Here is a 13,438-nt window from a genome sequence, read left to right as displayed (position 1 = left end):
AGTGCTTTAATAATTGTTGTTAAATTGATATATTTAGTTAATTTACACATAATACGTCTGTTGGTTTCCACAGTGAGATGCACTAAAATCACCCCAGAATATGACCGAAGGATAAGAGTGTTGGGCTGAAAGGAAATCAAATACAGGCACCATATGCAGTTTTACACTGGTGAACCCATATTGTCTGATTAGCACCAAATTTTACTTTTGAAGAAAGTGCAAAATGAATGCAGTTGAAAGCCAGATCAGCTTACATTAACAATAACTTTTATAACTTTTAAAAAAAAAATCCAAGACTTGTCACAAATGGGTGCTAAACTAACTGCATGAAGCCAAGGAATTCAGAGAAACAGGCTTTAATAAGATAATCTACAGAATACAGGTTTGAACAACAGGGGTAACATTCATAAAGTACATACGACACCAGACCAAGAACAGAACCAAACAGGGAGAATACATACACAGGAACCAATGAGATAATTAACAGGACAGACTAATGGAAACAATAATCAGACACACTGAGAAAATTAGTCAAATAACAAGCACAGAGAGAACCGAACCAAACACAATGAACAAACACAGCCATTTCTGATAAATATGAAAAAAGCTTGTTGTATTTTATATTGCCTTCTAGTAAAACTGGGCCCTGACTGGCTGATCTTTTGGGTTTGAAGCTTAAATAAAACACTGAAGTGTTTAACTAACACTGAGTTTAACTAAATTAAAATCACTTGCATGGTGTAATGTAATTATGTATATGCCAGCCACAAAATATCAGTAAATCAGTAAAATAAGAATAAATCCATAAAAAGTGTTTGTATTATTCAATTTGATATATAATTATTGCCAAATTAGGCTTGCGATGGACTGATCAACTATCCAGGTATTTCTCTGCCTACATAATACAGACAGGTTAGAAATACGATTGATGGATGTACATATGCGTGTTGCAAATTAACAAAAACTGGTTTTATTACCCTGTGTGTTCGGATTCATTTTGAGAAAATATATGCTGATAGGATTTATGTCAGTATAGTCATTTTTGATGAGCATTTAGTTAGAGTGAGTCATCCAAGAGCAGAAAGAGCAAGGGGTTCTGTGGTGATGGGAAAAGACCACAGTGAGTCAAACTGAAGGATTTGTAGCGATTGACTTAATGCCCGGAGTGTTCATTAGAACTTCCACATTAAGATAAACCAGCTCGTAACCTCCAGTGAAGCGGTATGGTAACCCTGCGAAAATGTTCCTGTGTGCCTTCTACTCTCGCAAGCTCAACTCTGCAGAACGCAATTATGACGTGGGTGATCGCGAACTCTTGGCCATGAAGACCGCCTTTGAGGAGTGGAGGCACTGGCTGGAGGGAGCGCGTCAGCCTTTTACAGTGCTCACTGATCACAGGAATCTGGAGTACATCAGGTCAGCTAAGCGTCTGAATGCTCGCCAGGCTCGCTGGTCTCTGTTCTTTTAAAGATTCGATTTTAAGATCACCTACAGGCCGGGCTCCCAGAACGGCAAAGCGGACGCCCTGTCCCGACAGTTTGATGGTCCCAGTGAAGAATCCAAGCCTGAACCCATGATTCCCCCTGCACTAATCGTGGCTCCTGTCCAGTGGGACATAATCTCTGAGATCACGGCGTCTCTAAGTAATCATCCCGCTCCGCCAGAATGTCCCGCTGACCGGCTCTTTGTTCCGTCCGGGCTCCGCCACCGTGTGCTTCAGTGGGTTCACTGCACCCCTAGCGCGGGTCATCCTGGTATCGCGGCCACCATACAGTTGGTTTCCAATCGCTTTTGGTGGGTTTCCCTCCGGTCTGATGTCATACAGTTTATTCATCAATGCTCCGTTTGTAACACTGTGAAATCCTCCCATCTCAAACCCGCTGGATTATTACAACCTCTGCCAGTACCACAGCGTCCCTGGTCGCACATCGCAGTGGATTTTGTTACGGATCTGCCTCCATCCCAGGGGTTTACGACCATCCTCTCCGTGGTGGACCGCTTCTCTAAGTCCTGCCGTTTTATACCCCTGACTGGCATGCCCACGGCCTTACAGACAGCCGAGGCTCTTCTCAACCAAGTGTTCCGTCTCTTTGGTCTGCCCGAGGACATTGTCACTGACCGCGGGTCCCAGTTTACCTCCCGTGTCTGGAGAGAGTTGTGTTCCAAACTCAATATCAATGTCAGTTTAACATCTGGTTACCATCCCCAGTCCAATGGGCAGGCTGAACGTCTAAACCAGGATTTGATTCAATTTCTGAGAACTTACTGCCACCAGAATCAGCAGGACTGGAGTCGCTTTCTGGCCTGGGCGGAGTATGCCCAGAATTCCCTGTTAAAGCCTGCCACTGGTCTAACACCTTTTCAATGTGTTTTAGGTTTCCAGCCTCCTCTCTTCCCGTGGGCCGGGGAGCCATCCGACCTCCCAGCAGTAGATGCATGGCTCCGGCGCAGCGAGGCCATCTGGGATGCTGCTCACGTTCACTTGCAGCGCGCCATTCGCCGGTACCAGCATCAGGCAGATCGGAGGAGGCGTGGGGGTCCCAGTTACCGACCCGGCCAGTGGGTGTGGCTCTCTGCACGAGATCTCCGTCTCAAGCTCCCGAGCAGGAAGCTATCTCCTCGTTTCGTCGGGCCATTTAAGATTCTGCGTCAAATAACACCTGTTTCTTTTCGTTTGGCTCTCCCTGCTCACTACAGGATCTCACCCACGTTTCATGTGTCCCTTTTCAGACCCGCTGTCGTCCCTAGGAGAGAAAGGAGCCGGGAGGAGGTCGCTCCTGTGCAGACTCCCCCCATTGAGGTGGATGGCGCGGAGGCTTTCCGGGTGCGAGAGGTCCTGGACTCCAGACGTCACGGTGGGGCGTTGCAGTACCTTATCGACTGGGACGGGTACGGTCCCGAGGAGCGTTCCTGGGTCAGGTCTCAGGACATCCTGGATCCCACATTAACTGCTGCTTTTCACCGAGACCACCCAGATCGACCTGCTCCAAGACCCCGTGGTAGACCCCGCCGTTGGCCAGGTCCTCGCTTCCGGCGCCACTCGCAGGGGGGGGGGCTCTGTCACGGAACGCTCGACAACGCCTCCTCCTGGTTTCACCAGATCCCTCTCTCCTGCGTATTAGGACTGCTTTTCCTATTACCCTCCTCTGCTCATTATCTCCTGATTAATCTCGTTATCATTGCATGATTATCACCTGTGTACCCTCAGCTCCCCTTTATCTGGACTGTTCTGCTGATCGTTCATTTGTGAAGTCTTGATTTACCCATACTCTGCCTCTAACTTGTTTCTCGTGTTTCTTCTTGTGATTTTGACTCTATCTCGTTTGTGAACCTAAGCTGCCAGCCATTTGACCCACGCCTGTTTGAGTTACGATTCTTGGATTGCCCTTATCTGTGTGCTGTTTAGTGTAATTTATACTGGCCTTGCCTGGTCTCCTTGAGTTGTATGACTGTCTATCTCTGCTGGCTTACCTGTGTTAATAAAATACTGCAGATGGATCCGACCGCCTCAGCCTCTTCGTCACAACTGTAGACATGTTCAAATGTGTGAATACAAAATCAATGTTCTAAAACTGCATCTGGCATTGACAATAAAGGCAAAAGAAAGAGTTGGTACTTTTGTATTGAGTTATTAACTTTACAAATTCATGAGCACAGTTTACATAAATTTATTACATGGAATAAAAAACACTAATATATCAATAGCATACTCAAACAAAAACCGTGTGTCTTCTGCAGAAACATACCAGTTTTTCCTCAAAATATCTTCTTTTCTGTTCACTAGAGGAAAAAAGGTTTAGGATGACATTACGGTGAGTAAATGACAACATAATTTTCATTTTCATAATCCCTCCAACTATTCATAATTCAAAATCAGTTGAAAAACTTAAATCTTATGTTTAAAAGTATTTTAATCATCAATCAATAGAAGTATTTGATATTGACTTTAACAGGGCCTTATGTGTAACATTTAGCATGTTACAATTTCCATTACAGTCTCTAGTCACTCAAATTGTAATATTATGCCACTCATTTATTGCCATTAAAGTGGCTAGTGCGCAGCCTTGAAACAGTTTCAGAAAGTCTCTCCATAACAGGATGCTCGTCAGGAAGAGTCTCAGAGAGGAAGTTGTAAAAAGTTGTGAATGCTGATACAAAAGTCAGTCAGCAATAACTTTCATTTTAGTCTGCACCCCTCTCAACCTTAACACCAACAATGAGCAAGGAATGGACAGCACGTTTGAAAAATCAGCTGAAGAAGAGTCCTTTTTATTCAAATGCAATTATTGGCTTTTTAATGTTGGGACTTGAGAAGCTCGTGGAGATGGACTTTGCATGTCCTTGTAAACCTGTGATGAACCTGGTGTTTTCTATCGCGTATTTTTTAGTTCCTGCTCTGTTCTCCAGCTCACTCATGTTTTATATTCATAGCCCACAATGCAAAGCACAGTATAAGCTCTCCACTTTAACCTGCATCATTCCAGCTGTTGTTTGGATCATGCTGCTGTTCTTTGATGGACAGTACTTTGCCTGTGCCAAAACCTCCTGGGCAGGACTGACGGTTAAGACGGATATATCTGCTTCAACAACATGGTGTCAGCCTTTGACCGATTCTAACAATGTCACTGAAAAGCAAATGGTATTTTTTGGCTTTCGAAATACTTCTCAGGTGAGTGACTCTATGGGACAATTTTCATCATGTTTGATGTGGAGGAAGATGAGATTCATCAAATTAAAAGTATCAAAGATTTTGTCATATGCTTTAAATGATATAAAACACTTTTTCGCTTCAGTTTGTGGGACTGGGCTTCCTGCTTGTGATCTCTGTGATCCTATTTATAATTGGATGTATGAGGTGTTGCCATCAAACTGCAGGAACCAAAGAACCTGAAGCTGAACAAGTGGAAATGGAGGATCCTGGTCAAAGTTCTGCTCGCCCTCGTGAAAGATCTGCATTAATGGAGGAGGAATGCAGTGCATCTTCTGCACAGCTGTAAATACAGAAGCTTTGAACAGAGTTCTCGCAAAGCATCACTTAATGTTCACAAACCTCATGTTTAACATGGTAAAAAAAGGGAAAACAACAATATTTGTAGCACATTCTCATCCAGCTGAAGCACAAAGTTTTGCATTTGTTTCTCAGACGTCTTGGTGCCACAGAAACCACATCCTGTAATTCAGTGCACTGTGTTAAATAACATGCTGCTCACGTTTGCTAAAGGTTTTTTTTTTTTTTTACGCTTTTGGCTTGGTATATTTACTTTGAAGTTTTTAAAATAAAAAATGAAAAATACACTTTGTAACTGATTACTGTCATTTGTTGCTATACTTTAAGGTGTGTGAGGTTATCAGGTGAAAATGAAGCATTAAGTGTATGTTGATCTACTGATTTTAGCTGCAGACAGACATAAATGTGTCCTCACCTGGCAAGCAACAGAAAAAAGATGTTTCATAACCACTTCACCAGCAACCCCACAAATGCTAGTCAAAGAGTCAGAATTACTAGTAGTAAAAACAGTTTAGGAACAGTTTAAGAGAAGCTCAACTAGACAAAGTGAGTACCTCTTTTATTTTTAGAAATATGATGATTTGATAGGTTTCCCAAAACATATTTGAAAGAGACAAAAATGTTTTCCCAAGTTCTACTTTAAGCTTGAGTATGATACTGACAAAACTGCATTTTCTGAATGCTTTTTAAAGCTCAATATGTCTTTAGTAAATCTCCAATGAGACTCCTGGTGCCTGAAATGAGGGAAATTTCTGGGTTTTCTGTTTCAGAATGGGAGGTTTGTCAAACCTGAGAAAGCAGGTCAACCTCGTTCCTAAAAGAGAAGTAACTTATAATCAGAGTCAGTTACCATGGCAACTTACTCTGTGAACCTAACCAGGAGCAGGGGCCTGTGCCATGATGGTAGCTGAATAAATTCAGAGTTACAGGATTAGTCTTGAGTTGACAAAACCAAACCTCTCCAATCCGGCTTTGTTGGTACCATGATGCTGATCATCAACTTTCTTTGTCAACTCGGGCTTTGATCCTGAGATTGTGGAGCGCGTGCACATGAATGTGTGACATCACTGGCGAACAGCCAATCACGAGCCTTGCAACACAAAGCAAGTTTGATTTACTTCTCGCGAGAGACACAGCGAGATTCCAAACTAAAGGTTAAAGGTTTTGATAAAGGTTAAGAGTTTGAAGAATAAGACAAATTTAAACGTCATATGAAAAATGAAGGAGGACAAATAAAAATAATCTTGCTCTATCACAAGTGAAATTTGTTAACAGTTTATATATTTGAAAATATATAGTGATAGAGACTCGAACATGTAAGGTCAGATTCCTTATTTTTTAAATAGTGCAATCTTTTTATACTACAGCTTATTTATATTACATGTGTATATCTGTATACATTTATATAAAATAAATGATTTATAATAACTGTTAAACTAAAACTTCTTGTGTAAAAGATAAATAATAATAATATTAATCACAATAATTATATAAATCATAAAATGACTCAGTAATTATCATTAAAGCCAGACTTCTATTTTTTTTTTTTTTTTTACATTAGTGATCTTTAATTTTGAGCAAGATAAACTGGAGTGACTTTGTGTCAGACATGTGTCACTTCTCTCACTTCTGATTGGTCCAACTTCAGTTTGAGATCTCTATCGCATCGGCTTCGGTGGGATGCCCCAGCCACTTCTGTCTCTTCCGGCAGGGTGGTCGTCAGCCCAGCACCACTGCCCAGGATGGCAACCAGCCAAGCGCCACAACCCAAGATGGCCGCCAGTCCAGCACCACTGCCCAGGATGGCTACCAGCCAAGCGCCACAACCCAAGCTGGCCACCAGTCCAGCACCACTGCCCAGGATGGCTACCAGCCAAGCGCCACAGCACAAGATGGCCGCTAACCCATCGCCAATGCCCAAATTGGCCACCGTTCCAGCACCACAGCCCAAGATGGCCGCCAGCCCAGCACCAATGCCCCAATTGGCCACCGGTTCAGCGCCACAGCCCAAGATGGCCGTCAGCCTAGCGCCACAGCACAAGATGGCCGTCAGTCCAGCGCCACAGCACAAGATGGCTGTCAGTCCAGCGCCACAGCACAAGATGGCCGCTAGCCCAGCGCCAATGCCCAAATTGGCCACCGGTCCGGCGCCACAGTATAAGATGGCCGCCAGCCCAGCACCACAGTACAATAGGGCCGCCTGTCCAGAGTCATGGCCCAAGATGGCTTTCATCCCGCTGCACAGGATGAGGGTCTCAGTTGACCCTCCGGAGTCGAGTCAGGTTCCAGTTGACCCTCCGGAGTCTAGTCAGGTTCCAGTTGACCCTCCGGAGTCGAGTCAGGTGCCAGTTGACCCTCCGGAGTCGAGTCAGGTGCCAGTGAACTCTCCTGAGTCGAGTCAGGTGCCAGTGAACTCTCCAGAGTCGAGTCAGGTGCCAGTGAACTCTCCAGAGTCGAGTCAGGTGCCAGTGAACTCTCCAGAGTCGAGTCAGGTGCCAGTGAACTCTCAAGAGTCGAGTCAGGTGCCAGTGAACTCTCCAGAGTCGAGTCAGGTGCCAGTGAACTCTCCAGAGTCAGGGCTAGTCACCGCTGATCCTCCAGAGTCAGAGCTAGTCACCGCTGATCCTCCAGAGTCAGGGCTAGTCACCGCTGATCCTCCAGAGTCAGGGCTGGTCACCGCTGATCCTCCAGAGTCAGAGCTGGTCACCGCTGATCCTCCAGAGTCAAGGCTGGTCACCGCTGATCCTCCAGAGTCAGGGCTGGTCACCGCTGATCCTCCAGGGTCAGGGCTGGTCACCGCTGATCCTCCAGAGTCAGGGCTGGTCACCGCTGATCCTCCAGGGTCAGGGCTGGTCACCGCTGATCCTCCAGGGTCAGGGCTGGTCACCGCTGATCCTCCAGGGTCAGGGCTGGTCACCGCTGATCGTCCAGGGTCAGGGCTGGTCACCGCTGATCCTCCAGAGTCAGGGCTGGTCACCGGTGATCTTCAAGGACTGAGTCAAGTCACCGGTGATCTTCAAGGACTGAGTCAAGTCACGGGTGATATTCATGAACAAAGGCAAGTCACCATTGATCTTCATGAGCAAAGGCAAGTCACCATTGATCTTCATGAGCAAATACAAGTCACCAATGATCTTCATGAGCAGTGTCAGGCCAGCACCAATCTTCTGGAATCCAATAAGGACACCAGGGGATTACCAGAGTTTCGTCGTCCCGTTGGTCCAGCCGCACGGAGGTCTGCTCCGCCTTGGGAGGCTCTGGTCCTGACCACATGGCTGTGGTGGTCTTCTGCTCCGCCCTGGGAGCCTTCCGCCCTGACCACACGGTTGTGGGGGTCTTCCGTTCCGTCCTGGAGGACTCTGACTTCGTCCACAAGGACGTGGTGGTCTTCGGCTCCGCCCTGTGGGGCTTCCGTCCTGACCACACGGTTGTGGTGGTCTTCTGCTCCGCCTTGGGGGCCTCTCGTCCTGACCACATGGCTGTGGTGGTTTTCTGCTCCGCCCTGGGGGACTTCCACCCTGACCACACTGTTGTGGTGGTCTTCTGCTCCGCCCTGGGGGGCTCTCGCCCTGACTACACGGTTGTGGTGGTCTTCTGCCCCGCCCTGGAGGACTCTGGTTTTGACCACAAGGACGTGGTGGTCTTCCACTCCGCCCTGGAGGACTCTGGCGTCGACCACAAGGATGTGGTAGTCTTCTGCCCCGCCCTGGGGGGCTTCATGTTGTTGTTTTTGCTTTTTGTTTTTGTGTTCAGTCCTGTCCCTGTTCCTTTCTGTTAGTCTGGCCATCCATCCCTCCCCCTGAACCTCCTCCGGTCCTCCTCCCTCCTGGTCTCCCTGTTTTGTGTTTTCAATTCTGGTGCCTGTTCCCCATGTTTTTCTTTTCTGGCCCTCCGTCCCTCCCCCTGAGCCTCCACCTGTCCGCCTCCCTCCTGGTCTCTGTTTTGTGTCTGTCGTGGAGCGTCTGGGAGCCGCTCCGTAGAGGGGGGGTACTGTCACAGTGTCTGGGTTGTGTTCCCTGGGTTTCCACTAGGTGTCCTCCTTTCCCACGGTGTCTGTCACCTTATCACTTCCTGTTCCCTTATTTGGTCACCTTCCTCTTTGTTGAGTAATTGATTGTTCCCCACCTGTCTCGTGTTCTCTCATTATCCTTCTGTGTACTTATACCCGTTCTGTCTGAGTCTGTGTTACAGAGTCCTTGTTTAATGTCCTATGATTATTCATGTCCGTCGCTTCTTGCCTTGCCTTGCCTTACCTTACCTTGTCTTCGTGTCTTGTTTACGTTGGATTTGGATATTCTGGTTTTGACCCTGCCTGGACTGTTTACCCCTTTGGATTACCCTTTAAATAAATGACTTACCTGCAATTGGTTTCCTCTCCTGTGTTTCCTGTAACGCCGATCGTGACAAGGTTAGCCGTGGAGTGTAAGTTATTATGGCAATGAATGCAGCTAAAAGCCAAGCAACTTACGTGGTACCTAAAACCCAGGATTGGTGCAAACTAACCTGAAACTAATCTAGCTTCAAGGTACAGGCCCCAGGTTTTCTTCACTAAACTCAGAGTTTATTTTGGTATCCTCCCCCTTTTTAAAGCACAAGTGATGTTTAAATCTCATTCATTCATTCACCCTGCAAACATGCATTTTTTAGTCTGTAGGCTATTTTGGAACCTAAACTAAGTGCATTTTACTTAAAACAAGAAAAATGTAATTACAAATGAAAACAAGATTGTTTTTCTTACCCCATTGGCAGATAATTAGCAAAATAAGAAAAAATACACTTAAAAGACTAAATACCTTATGTCATTTTTCTTATGTAGAAAATGCATCTTGATTAAAAAATCTTGACAAAAAACGGCATGTCATGTTATACTGAATCATGTAGATTATGAGGCTATATTAATTTGTAGGGCGTTACACTTACATCGGGCAAGGATTATTAAGGATTTTTTTTTCCATATCCGCATGCATATTTATTTGAGCGGTATTTTTAAAATAGTAGTTTTCTATAACATCATGGTAAGGTAAAGGTAAAGGATTTTATTGTCATTCCAAAGCATGTACATGATCTGGAACGAAATTAGGTACTGAGGTCTGGTTAAAACCATTCACAATAAATAACTAACTACTCATCAATAAATACAATAGATAAAATAACAAATAATACAAGCCCATATTAATATATGAGTACAGTCTCTCCACACACTAAAAACCCTTAAAAATTACCAGCATAGTAATAAAGTGAGTGCAATCTAATTTAGGACAGCAAGTTCAGTTTATCAATTCTGTAGTTGTCAATGTTAAAAAGTCTCACGGCTTCTGGATAGAAGCTGTTTTTTAACCTTGATGTCCTAGCTCTGATGCTGCGCAGCCTCCTGCCTGAAGGAAGTGGGTCAAATAGTCTATTGGCAGGGTGAGAGAAGTCTTTCATGATACTTGCAGCCCTAGTCTTGCATCTGTTGATGTATATATTTCCAATTGCAGGGAGACTACAACCGATGACTTTCTCTGCCATCTTAACCACACGCTGTAGGGCCTTCCTATCTGATACAGAGCAGTTTCCATACCACACTGTTATACAAGATGTTAGGATGCTCTCCACCACACACCTATAAAAAGATGTGAGAACTGTAGTTCCCAAGCCAGCCTTTTTAAACCTCCTCAGAAAATACAGCCTTTGATGAGCCTTTTTTACCAGACTGTTACAGTTGGATTTCCACTTTAAGTCATCGTTGATATGTACTCCTAGATATTTGTAGCTGGAGACAACTTTCACCTCAGCTCCCCCAATACAAATGGCAGGGGGGTGTCTCCTATTGGTTTTCCTAAAGTCCACAATAATTTCTTTAGTCTTTTCCACGTTAATGCATAGGTTGTTATCCTTGCACCAGGCCACCATTTGTTCCACCTCTGATCTATAGGCTGATTCGTCATTCTGAGAAATGAGTCCCATCACCACAGTATCGTCTGCAAACTTGACAACATGATTACTCGAGTGTCTGACTGAACAATCATATGTCAGCAGTGTATAGAACATTGGGCTCAGGACACAGCCCTGCGGTAAGCCGGTGTTAAGAACAATGGTGAAAGAACATTTATTATGGATTTTTACAGACTGTTTTCTGTTTGTTAAAAAGTCCAGTACCCAGTTGCACAATGAGTAACTCAGTCCTAGAATTTCCAGTTTGTGTATCAATGTCTGTGGAATGATTGTATTAAAAGCCGAACTAAAATCCATAAAAAGCAATCTCACATAGGTGTCTTTGCTGTCCAGATGGGTAAGAGCCAGATGTAAAACTGATGAGACGGCATCTGCAGTGGATCTGTTCTTTCGATAAGCGTACTGATTCTGGTCAGTGCTGCCATCAATTTTCTCACTGATTTGAGTCATGACCAGCCGCTCAAAACACTTCATCACTATTGGGGTGAGTGCTACCGGGCGATAGTCATTCAAACATGACACTGTTTTAGTCTTAGGAACAGGAATGATAGTAGCAGATTTAAAGCATGAGGGTACAACTGCTTTTGACAGTGAGATATTAAAAATGTCAGTCAGTACCTCTGAGAGCTGAAATGCACAGTCTTTCAGAACCCTGCCTGGGATGTTATCTGGGCCTGCAGCTTTTCGTGGTTTGACTCTCTGAAGGACCCTCCTTACATCTTCTGTGGTTACACTGGGTGGCTGCTCACCAGGTGGTACAGTGAGTCTAGTGCTAGGAGTGTTATTAGAGACCTCAAAACGAGCATTGAAAGTGTTGAGAGCATCAGGAAGAGATGGATCTCTGGAGCATTCAATATCTCCTCTTTTATAATCAGTGATGCTCTTAATGCCAGCCCACATTCTCTGGGGGTCGTTGGTAGAAAAATGACCCTGTATCTTGAGAGCATAATCAGCCTTAGCTCTATTTATGCCGGTATTCAAATTCCTCCTTGCCACTCGAAGCGCCTGCGTGTCACCCTTCCTGAATGCTGAATCTCGTGCTCTCAGAAGTGATCTGACCTCAGCAGTTAGCCAGGGCTTCTGGTTAGGGTGGATAGTTATTGTCCTAGTGGTAGTAACATCATCCACACACTTACTTATGTAACAGGTTAAGAGGATGCAGATCCACCTCTCCAGCATCTGTTGCTGCCTCCCTGAAGACCTGCCAGTCAGTACTTTCAAACTTGAAATTCGAATTGCTTTATTTGAACTGATTGCCAATTTAATTCGTTTATACTTCAACTGTTCGTACAGCGAACATTGAAATCAGTATATTTTTACACTTCTGTTTATATTACTTCATGGATAATTAGAATACAAACAGGATGATAATTTATACGTTACGAGCTAGGTAGCTCAGATCTGGGCAAAGTTTAATCTTAAAATACACCACACATGGCAATACTTTATAAATGAAACTATAATTTATTGAGCTACTCTTTTACATGGATCTAAAACCTAATGGACACACACACACACACACACATATACGTACACACATATATACACACACAGTTACTGAAGAGAATGATAACGGATTTGAATTAAGTCCCAGAAGTAGGTTATTTGTTAGATCGCACCAAGAAAATCACAAAAGCAGAGATGTGTCTTATCTTTACTGCTTAAGATCAATTTCCACCTATTTCAGCAAGAAATTAAGTATGTTTGTTTACTTGCAATTCCGCTGAAAAGTGGGAGATTTTCTTTGTTGCCTCGTCTCATTGAATCCCCGCGCCTCGGATTGGATGCAGATCTGACATCTGGATGACGTCTTTTGGGAAAACCCTCCTGGTGATTGGTTTGTTGCCTGATTACGTAGAATTTCAGAGAATTTCAGATTGTTTCGCTGTGATGAAGTTTCAACGGAGTGGTTTTGAGTTCTGGATGGCAAGAACGCTAGCAGCGTTGGAGTTGGTAGTTCATGCCATGGCGAAGAAGGAAGAGCAGCGCAGTGCGCCGCATTTACGCGACACGACACGGCAAGACCAGACAAGACCAGAGACTAGACACTGAATAGGACTTGGGCGTCGTGACATCATTACTTTGCGTGGCCGCCATATTGATGGCCTCCTTTACTGCTACTTAGACTGCTGCGCAGTGTTTAGAAGTACTCCCTCTCAGCTGTGTGTCTTAATTTGATTAATTAAAAATCTATTTCAACCATGGTAAACCGTTGATGTACTGTGGGGGTGTAATAGCGCAACACTTAATCACCATGAGGAAAAAAAAAAGTGAATTTATTAACTTTTCACCGCTTTCCTGCTTGGAGGCGCGATCATGGAGACCATGACATCTGAATATTTACTTTATATAGCTTAAGTCAACATTGCACATAAGGGAAATTTCCCGGTTTACTAATCTAAAATTTGTGAAAATTTCAACATTCATCTTTCTGTTGTTATCCCTCTGCTGACAGCAAAATTTGTAACGTTACTACAAACTGCTGCATTAACT

At 44.4% G+C, this 13,438-nt stretch overlaps 1 protein-coding gene across 1 annotated transcript; it reads left to right on the top strand.

The window, feature by feature from the left end:
• Positions 1-4,070: 4,070 nt before the first annotated feature.
• Positions 4,071-5,132, top strand: LOC132104774 (calcium homeostasis modulator protein 4-like). The gene is made up of 2 exons (XM_059510320.1): positions 4,071-4,669; positions 4,794-5,132. Exons 1-2 carry the CDS (start codon positions 4,217-4,219, stop codon positions 4,995-4,997), a joined length of 657 nt encoding a protein of 218 aa, XP_059366303.1. The 5' UTR covers positions 4,071-4,216; the 3' UTR covers positions 4,998-5,132.
• The last annotated feature ends 8,306 nt before the right edge of the window (positions 5,133-13,438 follow it).

The sequence above is a fragment of the Carassius carassius genome, chromosome 25 (genome assembly GCF_963082965.1).
Source record: "Carassius carassius chromosome 25, fCarCar2.1, whole genome shotgun sequence".
NCBI lineage: Eukaryota > Metazoa > Chordata > Actinopteri > Cypriniformes > Cyprinidae > Carassius > Carassius carassius.
Note: the sequence above shows the minus strand (reverse complement) of the source record. Positions and strands in the feature narration are given on the sequence as shown.

Coding starts and splice junctions, on each gene's coding strand:
- LOC132104774 (XM_059510320.1), top strand. CDS start 4,217: ATGAGCAAGGAATGGACAGCACGTTTGAAAAATCAGCTGAAGAAGAGT. Junction 4,670..4,793: donor GCTTTCGAAATACTTCTCAG/GTGAGTGACTCT, acceptor TTTTCGCTTCAG/TTTGTGGGACTGGGCTTCCT.